The sequence below is a fragment of the Labeo rohita genome, chromosome 2, assembly GCF_022985175.1.
Source record: "Labeo rohita strain BAU-BD-2019 chromosome 2, IGBB_LRoh.1.0, whole genome shotgun sequence".
Taxonomy (NCBI): domain Eukaryota; kingdom Metazoa; phylum Chordata; class Actinopteri; order Cypriniformes; family Cyprinidae; genus Labeo; species Labeo rohita.
This window is the reverse complement of record NC_066870.1, coordinates 23579827-23598651: the sequence shown is the minus strand read 5'-3', so window position 1 is coordinate 23598651 and position 18825 is coordinate 23579827. Positions and strand designations below refer to the sequence as shown.

Sequence of the window (18825 nt, the reverse complement as noted above, 5' to 3'; positions counted from 1 at the left end):
TGATCACATTTATGCTACCTTACCGAATAAAAGTACTAATTTCTGTCACAAAAGAATCAAACAAGTACTACACTGAAGAAAATAAACCCTGAATTAACCGCTAAAAAAGAGAAAAACAGCTATAACCCTCCGATTACCCTCCTCTTGTGTACTGTGAATGGAACTCTCCATCTGCCGCTGTTTAATACGCTGCAATAAATTGCTTTTCTTGATTACAGTTAAGTCTATTAAACTTGCATTTTTTTTCCTATGTTTGAATAAATAAGCCACTACCAACTGCCTAATTTATTTATTTTCCTAAAGTAGTTCTTCAATTATAGTTGTGCTTTCACTGTGTACGAAGCTTTACCAGCATCTGAGAACTCATGATAAAAGCAGTTGCAGGAATCTCATCATCAGTTGCCTCCAGTGAGACTGGTGTTATTCACATTCCTCTATAACTGTTATTATTATAGATGCTGGACAAGGCAAAATATAATCAATCAATTTATTTATTTAATTCACATTTAAAACCTCACAGAGAACAATGCACTAACATTAATATTCTTAGCTGAAACTGAAAATGAAATTAACATTTTAAATGAGACTTTTAAAATATGTAAATAGATATTCTATTCTCATCTTTAAAGAGCAGGTCATATGGGTTTTTGAAAAATGTATTTTTTGCAGTTTGTAACATAGCTGTTGTTAATTAAAAAAGTGGATGATAAAGATATTGCCTCTCAAAAGACAGAGACTCAGAATTGCCTTAACAAGTCGTCACATTTTCAAATCTTTCACCTGTTACTGATCTACATCACTGTGTAACACATTTGCATAATCCCAGCCTGCCCATTAAATACGTCTGACCTGCCCACAAACACTTCCGCCAGTTAGTGTGTTTACATCATGTCGAGAAGACGCTGTGTTCTGCGCTGTCAAAGCAAGTTTGTTTTGTTTTCATTGCTGAAAGATGATGATGTGAAGAATCTGTGGTTAAAATTCAATTTTTTTACACTACAGCAATACAGTTCAAACCTTTTGTTGTGACTGCTTCTCAAATCTTGGCTTTTATCTTCTTCGGATTGTAATCTTCTTTATTTGGACCTCATGCATAGTTTGAAACGGTGACAGATAAAAATAAATAAATAAATAATATATAAATTATATATATATATATATATATGAAGAGTTCAGATGCAAAACCAGCTAAAAGCCATCTCGGTCAAAAACGAGATAATGATACTGAGTGAATGCTCCGGACACATATTATATATCCATCAAATACTTTTTCTTCAAACTCGCTAAAATACCAGCCTCAGCCCAATCAGAAGTATCGGTACTGGCATAGAAACCTATACATCTGAGCCTGATAAAAATGCATTTTTTAAAGAAAGACATCAGATGGATTTAGCTGGTTTTGCATCTAAACTCCTCATATATATATATATATACATATATAATCTCAGATTTGATCTCAAATAGTGTGTTTACATCATGTGGAGAAGACGCTATGTTCTGCGCTGTCAAAGTGAGTTTGTTTTGTTTTCATTGTTGAAAGAATGATGATGTGAAGAATCTCTGGTTAAAATTCATTTTTTTTCTACACTACAGCAATACAGTTCCAACCTTTTGTTGTGACTGCCTCTCAAATCTTGGCTTTTATCTTCTTCGGATTGTAATCTTCTTTATTTGGACCAACAAGCATCTCTGAACCACAACCTGTAAGTGTGATTGATATGTTATGTATACATTTTTAAGTGAGTGCTCAAAATCTGTGTTGTTTCATCAGTTAGTCATGTTAGCACTCGGCTAACATATCCACCATTATTGTTTTGATAAGTGTTTACAGTAGGCACGATTAACTGGCATAAATGTTCAAATGTTTTTATGTCATTATTTTAGGAACATATTGGAGCATTATATTATTGTTCTATGTAAAGGTGCATGTTTAGGGTTATCAGGTTTTCACAACAAAACCCACCTCAATATATGAGTACATGAACACAAAGACAATCTCTAGAACTGCTCTTCATGAGCATTTTACTGTTTCTTTCGAGAAAAACTATTTTTATATAGTATACAAACAGAAACTTAAAGGTCTTCAAAGCGAACCGTCAAAATAAAAGTTTAGTTTGAAACGGTGACAGATAAAATAAATTAAATTATATTTAAATGATATATAAATAAATTTATTTATATATCATTTAAATATAATTTAATTTATTTTATCTGTCACCGTTTCAAACTAAACTTTTATTTTGACGGTTTTATTTTTTGATCACATTTCATTTAATATTTTAATATTTTTTTTTATTTTTTATTTATTTTTTTTTTTATTTTATATATTATTTTATTTACAAATCAATTAGAGAAGCTTTTGATTATTTCTGTTTTTCAAATTTTCAAATTTTTCAAATTTTATTTAATATTTAATATTTTTATATTTTTTTTAATTTAATACATTTTTATAATTTTTAAAAAGTTTTATAAATAAATAAATAAACATATTTAATAAAATATATATATTTTTTAAATTACCCTTTCTCTCTCCCCCTTTTTTACTTCCCGTCTACTCTATACTGTCCTGTCATAATAAAGGCAAAACGGCAAATAAATAAATAAATAAATACAATTATGAAACCATTAAAACTAAATCCAGAAAATTAATGAAAAAACATAGAATTTGGTAGCTGAATTTAAGAAAAAATAAATAAAGAAATAAAACGGATTTCATACGGCCTTAAAATTGATTTTTTTGTTAAAACTGTCTAAAATAAACAACATAACAACATGCATATCAAAATAAATTTGCTATTTTTGATGGCACATTTTCATATGAAAAGGAGCTTCTCTACATTTTCACATGAGAGGCCCAATCCTATTAACACATCTGTTAAATGAGATGTATTAAACACCTCATGTACCGGCGGATAGGACAGACAAGCAACTGTGAACAACATTGTTTATTAATGCACCGATAACAAGAGGTCTGTCACTTGTAGGAAAAATGCAAAGGCAAATATGTGTTTAATGCATAAATTCGCCACTACTAGAAAATGCAAATGCAATTGCATCTGAATTCTGACCACAATATGCTGCAATACACAGCAAGCTTGTTTTTCATCCGCACTCATCCGTTTGGATTTATCCACATGAATCTCATCACACCTGGGTGAAGTGTGTGCCTCATCAGCTATAGCCACAAGCTCATTTATGTCAAAATATCATCCATCATCAGCTACCATTTACATTAAATCCAATTAAACCTGGGTCATTTCACATGCACACAGCATGGTAAACTGATCTGTTAAAAGTTAACAGTCTCTTGTCAAACAAAATGCAATCCATACTACAATCCATGTTGCATAATTCCATGCCAGCTCAAAAAGATATTTTCAAACACCACAGATTTGCTGAAAACTCACCCTAGGAAAAAACGGACGTAACACGAAGCTTGACACATCTGAATATTGTCACCTGCTAGTGTGAAATGACTTCAATTGAGTTTTGCAGGAAAATGACTTGTAAATGAATTATCGAACAAAACACTGAGGCAGGGATAAAACTCCCTCCTTGCAGGTGGAAGTTAAAAGGGAAAAACACATCTATCAAAAAAGTAAAGGTACCATCTCAGCACACCGACTCAATAACAAACAAAGACGGAACCTCAGAACAGGATGGAAAAGAAATAACCATTTAAAAGCGGCTCTGTTACAAGCAGCAAAAGTATTCAACATATTGATGCAGGTACCAAAATTTACCCTGGATGTTTACAGACACAGAAACGCATGATTTGAGTGTGAAACGTCCTCATTTTCTATCTTTGAATGGTTTATAGATCAGATAAACTTTAGATTAAAGAATACTGACGCTTAGTTGCACCATAACATTTTTCCAACCTTATAGTTCCACTTTAAAAGTTTAACAAATATCATTCGCATCATTTCTGAGTCTGATATTGAAAGCCATATATCAATGAAGCATTCAAAATTGATTACGGCTTTTCCTATGCATTCATGGCGCGAATCAATGATGTATGAGGAAAAGCTGTGTGAAATTGAAAATAAATTTTTCATTCGAGTCGTCTCAAACATTCACGTCTGCGCAGGTTTGTTTGGAAATAAAGCATTTAATTGTTCCAATGAAATGTATTTGTTTGGTGGCCCAAAGCCAAGGGATATGAGATTTTACACCTTTTGGGGGTATAACGCGGATTCCAATTACAAGATGCCCTCCCGTCTTGTTTTCAAACGAGAAAGAACATTGATTCATAAGATTTGTAAATAAATAGCTTGTGATTCGTGCAAACGAATTAGGGTTGAACAATCAAAGGACTTCAGAATGTCATGGATGAGATTTATGAATAATTCAGAGCATGAAGATTATGCATGGCAACTGAAGGTAACCATATGTTGCTACAATTGGATTAGCATTGCTAAATATTCCAAAAACATACACCTCACAGATTGAAACATCTCCAGTGCATAAAGCAATGCTCTGATTAGTCTTGAGTCTCCTGTTATAGCCAGAGGTAAACATCGTCTAAATCCCCGCCTTTGTACATGGATGAATTTTTTATTTGTGTGGGATACGTTCAGTGGCCCTGTATTAAATGTAATTACAACATTTTCTATTTTCAAGTTTTTATTTGAACTGTGAAAGGAGCTCTTTGAAGCTGAATAAAGAAGTGTCAGCTTAGCCAAAATGGCAAAATAAGTGTACTGCATTTCACAAGTGACTCCGTCTCAACAGAAACCTATTACATACTTGTCAGCACCTTTTTTCAAAGCTTATATTCTGCGGTCATATAAAATAGAATGAATACATGTCGCTTTCTAAAGTAGCCTGATTTTTTATTTTTTTTGGATAAAATAAAATAAAATAAAATAATAAAACCATATATTTTGTTAAATATCTATATATTAAATATATTTTAGTATTGATATACAATTAAAAAATAGGTACAAAAAAAAAAAAAATATGATACTAAGAATTCTTTACACAGGAAGGCGAAAATAAATAAATAAATAAAAATACTATATATTTTGTTAAATATATAATTTTGGTATTCATATACAAATAAAAATAGTTAAAAAATAGAATACTAAGAATTTATTACAAAGGAAGTTGAAAATAAATAAAGAAATAAAGAAATAAAGAAATAAATACACTGGAAAAAAATAAAATAAAATCGTTAGTATATATAGAAAGCAATATTGTCCTTATATTGTCATTATAGGAAGATAAAAATAAAATAAAATAAAATAAAAATTACTATATATTTTGTTAAATATATAATTTTGGTATTCATATACAGTTAAAAATAGTAAAACAAAAAAAGATAATAAAAATTCATTACACAGAAAGGTGAAAATAAAAAAAAAAAAAATGAATAAATGAATAAATAACATTTTGTTAAATATATAACTTTGGTATTCATATACAAATAAAAATAGCTTAAAAATAGGCTACTAAGAATTCATTACACAGGAAGGTGAAAACTAAATAAAAAATAATAATTAAATAAATAAATAATTAAATAGATAAATAAATAATAATGTATAATATTTATTATATTTATAAATAAAATAATTAAAAAATACTATATATTTTGTTAAATATATAATTTTGGTATTCATATACAGTTAAAAATAGGCTACTAAAAATTCATTACACAGTAAGGTGAGAAATAAATGAAAATAATTAAATAAATAAATAAATACATTAAAAAAGAAATAAAATAAAATAAAATAAAATAATAAAATAATATAGTTTTAAATATGATACTAAAAATTCATTACACAGAAAAGTGAAAATAAATAAATAAATATTTATTTATTTTCAGAAGTCGTATCAAATTGAATTAATAAAATGTCACTTTCTAAAAGTAGCCTGAAAAAGTATTTGGACATTTAAGATAGATCTAATAATGTATTGCATTATATACAAACATCAAAACAAATGCCAAATCATTTTTTTTTTTTTTTTTTTACAAACAGGTACTTTGCTTATAGTACTAACTACAGATCTTCCTGATATACATATATCTTTTTTTTTTTTAATTATTATTTTCATTTTGTACGGAGGCACACGCTTAAAAGCACAAATAAAGTGATTTTTTTGCTTACCTAAAAATGCGATCAGATGGCTGCTCTCCCATCACCAAGTCAAAGCCACGTTGGAAAATTGTGTAGGGCCATGGGCTGCAAAACAGAAAGAGCATAAATCAGAAACAAAACAAATAATTTATGCTTTAAAAAACCTGTATGTCACACCATAGACTCTTCATTTATTGTTAAACAGCTCCGGTCTTCCCTAAAGCCACGTGACGTTTAATACTGCATGACTTTGTGATAAAAAACATAAAAGGGATTTCCGTTATGAACTCGCATCAAACCAATTATGTTTCTAATATGAATATCACAGAGATTCCTCCAGCAGATGTTGTTTGTAAAAACTGTGACCCGACACAGCAGCATCTCCGTCAGTCAGTGGTGTATAGACGTGAGCGTGACTTCAAGTGTGTGTTTATCTAAAGCTCTATGTGAACTGATGGAGATTAATGCAGAGAGGCAGCTGTGGGGACAGGGGCTGTCGCTGCGGTATAAGAGAAAAGACAAGGAGCTGATGCCTAAGTAAGCTGTTACTCACAGCAAAAGAGCAGTCACAACCTGGTTAGACCACTTCACACCACAGATCACCTACTGCTGTTTAAACATCAACATTTGTTCATAAGAAAACCAAAAACAGGAGGGTTCTGAGAATCCAATACACAGAAAGGAGTCAAATAAAATAAAATAAAATAAAATAAAAAAATAAAATAAAAATTACTATACATTTTGTTAAATATATAATTTTGGTATTCATATACGATTAAAAAAATGTTTATGAAAACAACAGCATACTAAGAATTCATTACACAGGAAGTTAAAAATAAATAAATAAATAAATAAATAAATCTGAAAAAATGAAAAATAAATAAATTAATTAATTAATTAAAAAATAAACAAGGTAGGTGAAAAAATAAAATAAAATAAAATAAAAATAATAATTTGCTAAATATATAATTTGTATTCATATATATATATATAACAACAGCATACTAAGAATTCATTGGACATTCATTGGACAGGAAGGTAAAATAAATAAATAAATAAATAAATAAGCTGAAATATATTTTGTATAAATATATAATTTTGGTGTTTATATACAATTAAAAATAGTTTAAGAAAACAATATCATACTAAGAATTCATTACACATGAATAAATAAATAAATAACAAAAAATGATAATAATAAATAATAAAGAAATTGAAAAAAAAATGAAAATGAAATGAAAAAAAACCAAATAAAATAACAATAAAAATAAAATAAATAAATAAATAAATAAATAAATAAAATAAAATTAAAATAATGAATAAAATTAAATTAATAAAATTAATAAAATAAAATAAAATAAAATAAAATAAAATAAAATAAAATAAAATAAAATAAAATAAAATAATAAAAAGTTTCCTTATAACATCTACACTTTTTGTCTGTACCACACAGCAAGTTATCGCAGGGGGCCAGTTACTTAAAGATGTAGCTGTCTATGTTAAGACTTTCTCTTAAAAACTAGTTTGATCAACTAGCAGTTAACCACCTGGCAATCAGTTCTACTTTTTGGACGCAAATTAGATGTGATTCAATCTACCTTTAATTGTAGTTGACTTTCAAAAGTTATGACCAGTCTCGCAGGAAAAAAAAGAAAAAAAAAAAAAAAGAAAAAGAAAAATGACTAACTTTTAAGACTAGTCTAAATGGTTTATGCAACCAGTCAATGATTTCAGACAGCCAAAGAGTCAGATGAACTAGATTTATGCTACACATATGATGTCTGACAGTATAACTAAGTTAAATTTTTGGTTGAACTTCTCCCTCCAGACATAAAACAAGGCACAAGTGGCTATATATAAAGATTTGCCGGAAACAATTTAGGACACATCTTGGCACTTTAAAACTTTAAAAAGCGTTTGGCAATGGACTTTCTTTCTCCTCCACTAAGTGTTAGAGTCAATTAAAAACTGTTCACACCTTCACAGCACGGCACAAAAGGGAACAAGCACATCCAGCGCTATTCCACTCCCCTAAGGCAATCTTCCTGATTGTTCCAATTTGATTTCTAATTATCGGATCCATCTCACCAACCGTCATCACTCCCATCTCCCTCCCAATTAAAATGCCAAGGATTTCCTCACCTCCAAGTCTTAATCAAACTGCTCCAGAGCGACAGCCTCGAACCCAGATGAGCATGTGAAACTCTCCTCAGAGAGGCTCTAATTAACTTCAAACATCTTAAATACAAGTCTTTCCGGGATTAGAAACTTGTGCTCCTAACATTTAAGTGTTTTGACTATATCTAGACTGCCAAGAAGTAAAACACTCGCTCATTTCGTACTCTTGTACTTGTGCTGTTGACTTTTTTTTTGTACTTGTGCTGTTGACACTTTTACCTCAGATTAAAGATACCATCTGTTCATTTGCAGTTCATCTTATATTCAGTCCTCTGCTAAAATATCTGAGGGCAACAACAAAAGTTGTGAAACTAAAAGAAGCTCAGCAGAATTTCAAAATAGTTATTTTCTCTTTGATCATTTTAATAGCAGTGGCGAAACACATAATTTCTTGCGCGTGTAATGCAATTTAAAATGCACAATACTTGTATCTCATTGGTATACTGAAATGTAAATCACTGTCACGCAAATCTAAAATGACCCAGAGCTTCACCACTCTAATCCCTTTTCCAATTCCAGAGGAAGAGCATCATGCAAAAAAGATAATTAATTCAAACAAGCCAATTTAATTTCCCTACAGTGCATAACACCTGGCTGGCTGTCGGCACTGGAGACATTTTTACTACAGATAAGAAGCCTGGCCAACTTCAAGGTGGCAGATGCCTGATTGTGTGGTATGGTATTGTACTCACCCCTGATTTGGGCCCCATTCATTGCGAATACATAGATGCTTGTGAACAGGGTCCTTCATGTAGCCATCGAAACAGAGACATTCTCCTGCAGACATGAGGTACAATAAACCATTACTGACAATCAGAGAAAAACATTATCAGTATTATACAGTTGTGCAGAGCCGCGATTGTATTCCTGCAGGACGTTAGTTAGGATGGTACCAGCTTTCTGTCGAAATGCTATTGTTATTACTGTAAAATCATCATAAATTACTCTGCGATTGTAAATAGCTGTTCAAAAAAAGATGCTGTTTTTAGCTATGCTGTTTTTAATTAGTTTTTTTTTTTATATGTGAAGGTCCTAATGGGACTCCATGTCAATTAAAGTGAAGAAAGACTTATGCCTGAGACACTTGTGTTTTATTCCATTCTTTCGTGATTCATCTAGCTTTTTTATAGAAGAGAAATTGCTTTTATGAAGCTTTGAGAATTTTATTTTTTCATTTTAATTTTTATGACAATTGTGGCTAATATACTCACTTTGATAATATACTCCCTATTTGATTAACAGTCTGTAGCAACCACATTTTTCCCCCTGAAAATCTGCACTATTGTAATAAAACTTTTTAATTTTGTTTTATTTCTAGCACATTCACAACCCCTGATATGTTTTATTAGTAATGTGTTATACTGCATTTCACTGTGTCCAATACAATGTGCGTCTGTAGTAGATCTCTGAATTAAAAGGGTCCGTGTAACGCTTCACAATTCAATTTTCAGACCATATGGTGCAAATGCAAAAACGAAAAAATGAAACCAAACATTCATTTTTTTCAGTTACTTCATAAATGAATAATTGCCATTTTCTCTCCTTTTTTTCAAATTTACTTTTGCTAAGTTGTGACTTCAGAAATTATTGTTTGAATAAATAAAATCTACAATTTGCACTGTGGGCTGTACCATTAACGCAGGGGTGTGGCTGCCGACTGTTTCACAAACGCTTACCGTGGCTTAAAGGCACAATATTTAATTTTTCGTCGCTAGAGGTCACGTTTTCAAAACAATAACAGAGGGGAAGCTCGATGACGCAGTGACGGGGTATGGAACGTTGGGAGATGTCGTTTTCACAAATCATGCTCACGGATGAGGTAATGCATTACTTTTTTATTAACTTACCTGTACATTTAATTACAGTATTTTATGTCATCATATTGAATTATCTTTAAAGAACATGACATTTGATTCAATATTAGCCTTTTACTGATATGTGACTATTTGTCTTGACTTGGCTGGTTAATGATGCACATTTTTACGTGTGTAAAACAGTCGTTCTCAGTGTTCAGTGTTCAGTGTTCAGCACGCAGTTTCACTCTCCTCTACACTTTTTTGGGGATTTTCCGTTCTTTGCGAAGTGTAATCGTGATCCATGATTTGCATGTGGTAAAACTACAACTTCTGCATTTGTCCACGTGTGTCGCCATAGTATTCATAAGCAGAAACCGGGGATAGCGCGGATATTGCGTCACTGATAGGCGACAATGACCAGGGACAAGTAATTATTTAAAACTGGAATTTCTCTGGATTTACAAATCCTTGAGAACTTTTGAGATAACGTAAGTACACAACTGCATGAAACATATAACACTGTGCAAGTGGTTTTTGGGTATTTTATTACAAAAATCTTACATACTGTGCCTTTAATTTATCCTACTAAAACAGTGACACTGGAGGAATTTAAACACCTTATTAACAATAAACATAAAGACTACTATTTACAGACAAGTAAAAATTGCATTAAGTGTTAGAATATGAACGAAGTTCCATGTGAAGCGGTTTCCTTCCATAGGAACTATCTGCCACACAAACACACACACACACACACACACACAAAACTACCACACAAAATCTTTATTCATAAACAAAAGCCGCGGAAATCCGTCTTTACATATCTTCGGGTAATGCTTGAACTGTAAAAGCTACATTTGATTATAAATTTTTATTTGCATGTAGTTTTTTTTCATCAGGCTACAAACATTACGACAAATTATGTAATTCAAAGGCAGCTGATACAAGCAAATTAAGTCCTACAAGTCTGTGGCAGGCAGCAACAACCGTGGCCGTGAAAAGTGGCAGCTGAGCATAGCGGAGCATAGCAAATTACTGTAATGTTTTTCAAATGTAGCTTTACAGTTCAAACATTAACTGGAGATACATGTAGACAGATTTTCATGTCTGGCTTTTATGAATAAACTTTGAGGGGGCTCGAGCCACGGCCCATTTGAGGTCCGACGCTAAAGTGCTCCTGCGGTCTGCGATTTCTACCTGGGGGAACACATATTATAGCCTATGGGCGGCGCTAGAGGTGGGCTAGGGGGGGCTGAAGCCCCGAATGTTTTTATTACCATGTCTTTTGTGAATCAAGAGTTTTCATGCGCAATAAAATTATTTCTAATTTGCAAATTGTACAATTAAAAACATGGAAAAATAGAAAATTAGATTTTATTTATTCAAACGATCATTTCTGAAGTTACAATTTAGCAAAAGTAAAATTGAAAAAAGGAGAGAAAATGGCAATTATTCATTTATTAAGTAACTGAAAAAAATGAATGTTTGGTCTGAAAATTGAATTGTGAAGCATTACACAGACCTTAAAGGGTTTGTTTGTTTTTTCTTTTTTTTTTCTTTTTTTTTTCTTCCAGTTCAGTTTGATATTTTCAGGTTAGGGGCATATGGAATGCAATTTGATTTTTTATTTTTTTTACTTTTTAGTCTTCAGTGTTTCCTTCAGATATCACTGTAATATGCAGAATTATAACAGTTGTGCTGCTTAGTATATATTTTTTTCAGGTTTGCTTGATGAATAAAATGTTAAAAATAACGACATTCATTCAAAATAGAAATCTTTTCTAACAATATACCGTATGTCTTTGCTGTCCACTTTTTATCAGTTGAATAAAAGTGATGAATGGTGAATAAAAGTATTAATTTCTTTCAAACAAAGAAAAAAAAGAAAAAAAAATGTACTGGCCCCAAACTTTGAACAGTAGTGTATATTGTTAGAAATGATTTCTATATTAAATAAATGCTGTTCTATTAACACTTTATCTGTCAAAGAATCCTGAAAAAAGTATCACAGGTTTCAAGAAGAAGAAGAAGAAGAAAAGTAATTAAGCAGCACAACTGTTTCCAACATTGATAATAAATCAGCATATTAGAATGATTTCTAAAAGGATCATTTGACACTTAAGACTAGAGTAATGACGCTAAAAATCTAGCTTTGCATCACAGGAATAAATTACATTTACACTGAAATAAATTTTTTACAATACTACTATTTTTTTCTGGATTTTTGATCAAATAAATGCAGCCCTGATGAGCATAAGAACTTCTTTTTTTTTTTTTAATCATCCCAAATTTTGGAACGGCAATGTATATTTTTTAAAAAATATAAATATATACAGATGTGCTTATGAGTTTCGGGGTATGCCCTTGTAGAATATGCAAATTGTTAATGCCTTTAACAAAATAAGACGGATCATGAAAATTTCATGTTATTATTTAGTACTTTCCTGAAAAAGCCATTTCACATTACATGTTTATATATAGTCCAAAAGACAAAATAATAACTGATTTTTTTAAAAATGACCCTGTTCAAAAGTATACACACCCTTGAATCACAATACTGTGTGTCATTTTCTGAATGATCCATGACTGTTTTTATGTTTTGTGATGGTTGTTCTAGTCTCGTGGAGTATATATAAACTGTAAATAAAAACACTGAACACTGAATAAAAAATAACATGCAATCTTCATGACCTCTCTTATTTTGCTAAATTACTAACATTTTCCCCTTTTTGGATAAGGTGTATGTAAACTTATAACCATATTAACTGTACATATTATGAATAAATAAATAAAAAAAAAAACAGTAATGTCAATATTACACATTTTTACATTGCTTCAAATATAATACACTGTCAAAAAAAAATGGGTACAGTTCTGTCAACGGGGCGGTACCCTAAGGTACAAAAGTGAAAAGGTACAAATATGTACTTTTAAAGTACTAATATGTAATTTTAAGGTACCAATATGTACTATCAAAGTACTAGAATACCTTTGAGGCACTAATATGTACTGTTTAGGGGTAGGTAAGGTACAAAGATGTACCTTTTCACTTTTGTACCAGGGTACCGCCCAAGCGACAGAACTGTACCTTTTTTTTGACAGTGTATTTACAATAGTAACAAGTGTATCGTCTTCTCTTCAAATCATCAATCAATAAATTCTTAGTAAATTCAGCAAGTGGGTTGATAGTCACAGACCCAGAGGTGCACCTTTCATTTAACTGAGCTGAGTGGTCGCTAAAAACTGGATGACTCACAGATCACTCCGTGTTTTAGGCCATTTCAAGGTCAGTTAAACGCAGGAAGTCGTGCTTCCTGAACGACCGGCATGTTTACCGTGTTGTAGTCCATTTCCGCCAGTTTAACCTGATGTGTGAAACAGCCGTGAACATGACACTCAAATTTTACCCATGTAGTTGCATTGGTCCATTTTATTTTCCCTGTTACCCCCTTCACGTTCACACCATGCCCTGATCTGTATTCTAATCATTTCTCCGTATGACAGATATTAATTCATCCTCTTCAGGGTCAAGTGAAAATGACCTCAGATTGTCATGTTTACATTAATATGGTGGTTCTCCAGATATGCAGTGCATAAACGGCTGCTGTTGTGTGTGTGTTAAAGCAAATATGCATGCACAGCAGATTCCCTGTGTCAGCCCTCTTCAGCAGTGCTCAGACAAGTCTAATCACTCTGACTTCAGCTGATCAGTCTTGTCAGACCAAACCGCAGGCATGTCGGTCATGATTTGGGTTCATGGGACTGATGAGGCTGCACCCTGAGCAGGACATGTGTGAGCAGACTGAGGGGGCACAGAGGGAAAACTGCGTTGGCAAACATGGAAACAAATGTGTTATGAGTGGGAAGAGACTATATATGAAAAAGGCTAAGGGAAACATCTGCTGACATTTTGTGCAAAGCAGCAGCCATCAATACACTTGGCCAATGTCAGTGATTATGTTGACTTTTCACATCATACACCCAGAGCTCTGCTAATCCAGTTTAAGTGATCTTAAATTCTGTGTTATACAGACTAATATTGGATTTGCATCACTGATGTTTTGACTAACAAGAGAAAAATGATCATTTTAAAGACATTAAACAGAATTCTACAAAACTAAATTCATTAATTATGATAAATATACAGTTGCTGTATTAGCACTCTGTCTTATCAAACAGCAAAATTAATACTTTTATTCAGAAAGAATGCATTAAATTAATCAAAAGTAACTGTAGACATTTATACAATTTTATATATTTTTTTCAATTCTTTCAATAAATGCCGTTCTTCTGAACGTTCTATTCATCAAAGAATTCTAAGAAGAATCAGCTTCCACAAAAATATTAAGCAGCACAACTGTTTTTTAACATGATAATAATAATAAATCAGCATATAGAATGATTTCTGAAGGATGATGTGACACTGAAGACTGGAGTAATGATGCTGAAAATTCAGCTTTTGTCAATGTAAGAATAAATTACACTTAAAATATATTAAAACAGAATATATTTTACTGTGTTTTAATAGTAACACACAATAAGGTGTCATTTGTCAACATTAGCTAATGTATATATATATATATATATATATATATATGTATATGCATATAGTTGAGGTCAAAAGTTTACATACACCTTGGAGAATCTGCAAAATGTAAATTATTTTACCAAAATAAGAGGGAACATACAAAAAACATTGCTTGTTCGTTTTTTGCCATTATTTATTTATTTATTTTATTTTTTTTTTTTTTTGGCATTTTTGGTAAAATAATTAACATTTTGCAGATTCTGCAAGGTGTATGTAAACTTTTGACCTCAATTGTGTATATATAATAGACTTGAAATTACTCTTCTAAAAGTGTAAAAAAAAAAAAAAGAAGAAAAGAAAAAGTGCAGTGCAAAAAAGACATTCACCCTTGTTGGACATAAACAATTAATTTAATATATTACTGACCATTAGGACATTTTGGCAGGCCAATAATAAGGTCTAGCACTGCTATTATTTGCATAGTTAACTGTTTTAGCTTTGCCAAAGTAATTTGTAAAACTCAAATTAAACGTGTACCGTAGGTAATAATAGCATTTTTATCAATTCAAATGAGATGCAGGGAGCCTTCATGACTCTGGGTGGTAAATGACAATTTTGCCAGGAAACATGTACCCAGTGGCTCCGTGATTGACTGATCGTTGAGGATATCCAGCAGGCGCTCAGCCAGCGCTGTATGCATAAGAAATACATACCTTGTTCATTTATCTCTTCACAGAATATATGCAAAAATATATTCTTTCCTATACTGTAAAGCATAGGAGGCCTTAGAACAAGCCTTTACTCCTTTAAAGTCATTTTTAAGCACTGTTGTTGTTTTTTGTTGGGCATTCTCTTGTGTATCATGGCAAATGTTGCTAATTAAGATCCCAACAGGAAGTAAACAAAATCAAAATTGTATGTGGAAGCACTCCAATGTTCATTTATTCAGTCCTGTGGAGTGACATCTCTACATGACAGAAGAGATCTGCAGCATTAATAAGCATAAAATAAGTCAAAGCTTTACTTATTTGTATGTTCGCAGCATATGGGAGTCTAACTGTTGGAAACGTGTCAAAATTGCTTAATACCATCAAATTGTACTGCGGTGCAACAGAAGTGTCCTGCGGTGTAATATGCTGTATTCCACCTCAACTTACAAATTATTCTAATTTTACTACAATTAAGTATTGTGCATGCCGGTTTCAAAACCTAAAATGAATTGAGCGAAACATGAAGCTAAAAATGGTGGTTAACATAAAAGAAATGGTGATTAGCTTCTAAAACATACACAGTGCCTTAAACAAATGTCATTTTTAGCCTTAAAAAATGTTATGTCCATGTTCAACTACAACTTCTGCATTTCAGCATGTAAATTACTTCAGTAACTTTGATCAGTCAATTTAACATTGACCTGTTATGAGAAAAGGTGAACGACGTATAATATTGGAGAAATGCAGATAAAGCAAATGCATTATCATTCATTTTTATGTACCTGGGACCATAATCTCTTTTGCCTGACAGGAACAACCATAAAACTGATGAATCTCTTTTAAAAAAATGTGTGCAGTATTTAGTGGCAAAATGAGATTCAAATTTATGATGCAAACAGAAAAAAACTTACAACTATGTATTTGGATTGAGATCTTCCGCTCACCAAGCCTGCATTTATTTGATCCAAAGTACAGTAAAAACTACATTTTGAAATGTGTTTACTGTATAAAACAACTGTTTTCTTTCTGAATATATTTTAAAATGCAGTCTATTCCTGTGATTTCAAAGCTGAAATTTTAGCATCATTATTATTACTATTATTATCATTATTATTATTATTATTACGTAGAAAACAGCTGAGTAGAATTTTTTCAGGTTTCTTTAATGAATAGAAAGTTTAGAAGAACAGCATTTATCTGAAATAGAATTTTTTTGTAACATTATAAATGTCTTTATCATTACTTTTGATCAATTTAAAACATCCTTGCTAAATAAAATTATTAATTTCTATCACTTCTTTTTTGGAGTTATAAAACTCCAAGTTTTGAATAGTATAGTGTATAATGTTGCGAAAGCTTCTTATTGCAAATAAATGCTGATCTTTGGATCTTTCTAATCATCAAATCATCCTGAAAAAATGTACTGTAACTGTTTTAAATAGTGATAATAACAGGCTTATTAGAATGATTTCTGAAGGATCATGTGACTCTGAAGACTGGAGTAATAATGCTGAAAATTTAGATTTGATCAAAAGAATAAATTACATTTTAGAATATATTCAAATAGAAAGCAGCTATTTTAAATAGTGAAAATATTTTACAATATTACTGCCTTTGCTGTATTTTGGATCAAATAAATGCAGGCTTGGTGAGCAGAAGAGACTTCTTTCTTACTGTTCAAAAACTTTTGACTGGTAGTGTATTTATTTTGCAACTATTACTTGATACTGCATTTTATTTCTCTACATGCTTTACTTATTACATTTATTTTTTTAAAACACAGCAAATAAACAAATAAATACACATTGTCCTTCTTCAACTACTCTTCTGCATTTAGCATGTAAAAACCAAAACAAATTATGTCAACAACTTTGTCCAATCTATCAAATACTAACTGACATTGGAACGGCAAACAAAGTATAATATGTTGGATTTACTGACCTATACAAAATACTGCTGACTCCTCCAGTTTATTTATATTTGTGTGTGTGTAGAAAAAAAAATCATTACTATTGGATTTAGACAGAGAGTGACTGTGTAGAATTACTTATTAATGAAGTTTTTAAGTCCCCAGTAATTCCTCTCTTTCCGCAACCACAGAGAGAGTCTGTAGGGGATCTATTATTCAGTCAAATTAATGAAACTAAAGTGCAAGGATCAGGTAGCCCGAGACACAACATGGCGTGTTCTTGTTTAATAAATGTCCCCTGAAGCCTGATGGGAATGAGGGAGGTGAACAGGGCCTCCGAGAGGCCTGTTATCAGTCCGATTCTCATCTCGGCTTTTACACATCCTCTGCGCCTGTGATTCACAATCTTTTTTAAAGCGCACACAGCTCCAGTTATTGTCGCTCCCCATCCCTGCTTTCATCAGCATCTCCCTCTCCCGTTTGATTGAGACCGTCTTACAGTTTTCCGCGAATACCCTCCGCTATGTAGTCCCCCCCCCATGCACCGAGGCTTTCATTAAGAATGCATCATACAAAAAGCACAATGCAATTATTGAACCGTGGCAGTAGCAAGGCCTCATCCTTTAGATTTCATTTGTGAGGAAAGCAAGGCAAGTTCCCGACGGTCCAACTTTGATTCATTTAGGGTTGGAAGATTCACTTTTCAAAGCCCAGTGGAGCTCCTTTTTTGAATTATGGATGCAAACAGGAGGAACTTGTCAACAAATTATAACAACGTTGGACTGATTCCTCCTGCAGATGATCGGAGAAACGGCTATAAAGCGAATGTATTACCATTTATTTTGATGTACCTGGGTGTCTGATGACCATGTTTTGCCTGACTGGAACAACAATAAAACTGAATAGATCAATCTCAGCTCACAAAGTTGCAATCTTTACTGGTAAAATGCAGATAGTGCATTAAAATTTATGATGCAAACAGAAAAACGTCCGCCCGCTGCCTGAGATTATTCATAAACACTGACATAAGTTTCATAGGTATGTATTGTGTCCTAGAATTTTTAAACAATAAAACAGAACAAAAAATAATCTGCATATATGATGACAAGGCCTTCCTATAGGGCCCCATGATGTCTGCGATGCAGAAAAAATGGACGGAATTGCGCAATCCAATCATAAAAACGGAATTTACCTTATAACACGGAATATAAAGTAAACTGTCAAACTTGGATGGATACATGATGGGTACAAAACGTGATATGGCCTACTGTCTGTGAATATTAAGCTGCAAAAATAGCATTTGAATATGAATGCTGTGTGTTCTGAAAGACTGTGTGAATTAATGGCGCAGTCGCACGGTTTCATTTACTACACACATACTAAAGCATGTGTGATGTTTGTTATGTTTTCAGCCTTTGCCGTCTCTATGAGTACATAAACACATGAACAATCTCTAGAACTGCTCTGAGAGTCACTTCATGAGCATTTTATCATTATATCATATACAAACAGAAACTTAAAGGTCTTCAGAGTAACTAGTCAAAATAAAAGTTCAGTTTAACTTGAAGAAATTGTGACAGAAATATTACTTCATGTAATGACAGCACAGCTGTTAATAAAATAA

General features: G+C 31.9%; 1 protein-coding gene across 4 annotated transcripts in view; it reads right to left on the bottom strand.

Annotated features, from left to right (window-relative positions):
• Positions 1-18825, bottom strand: part of astn1 (astrotactin 1) — a 276262-nt gene that overhangs the window by 156186 nt on the left and 101251 nt on the right. For all 4 annotated transcript variants that reach the window (XM_051137636.1, XM_051137646.1, XM_051137653.1 and 1 more), the window contains 2 exons: positions 8951-9035; positions 6111-6185 (listed from right to left, as the gene is read on the bottom strand). In XM_051137636.1, the coding sequence (XP_050993593.1) occupies positions 6111-6185; positions 8951-9035 (160 nt within the window). The remainder of the gene's footprint in view (positions 1-6110; positions 6186-8950; positions 9036-18825) is intronic.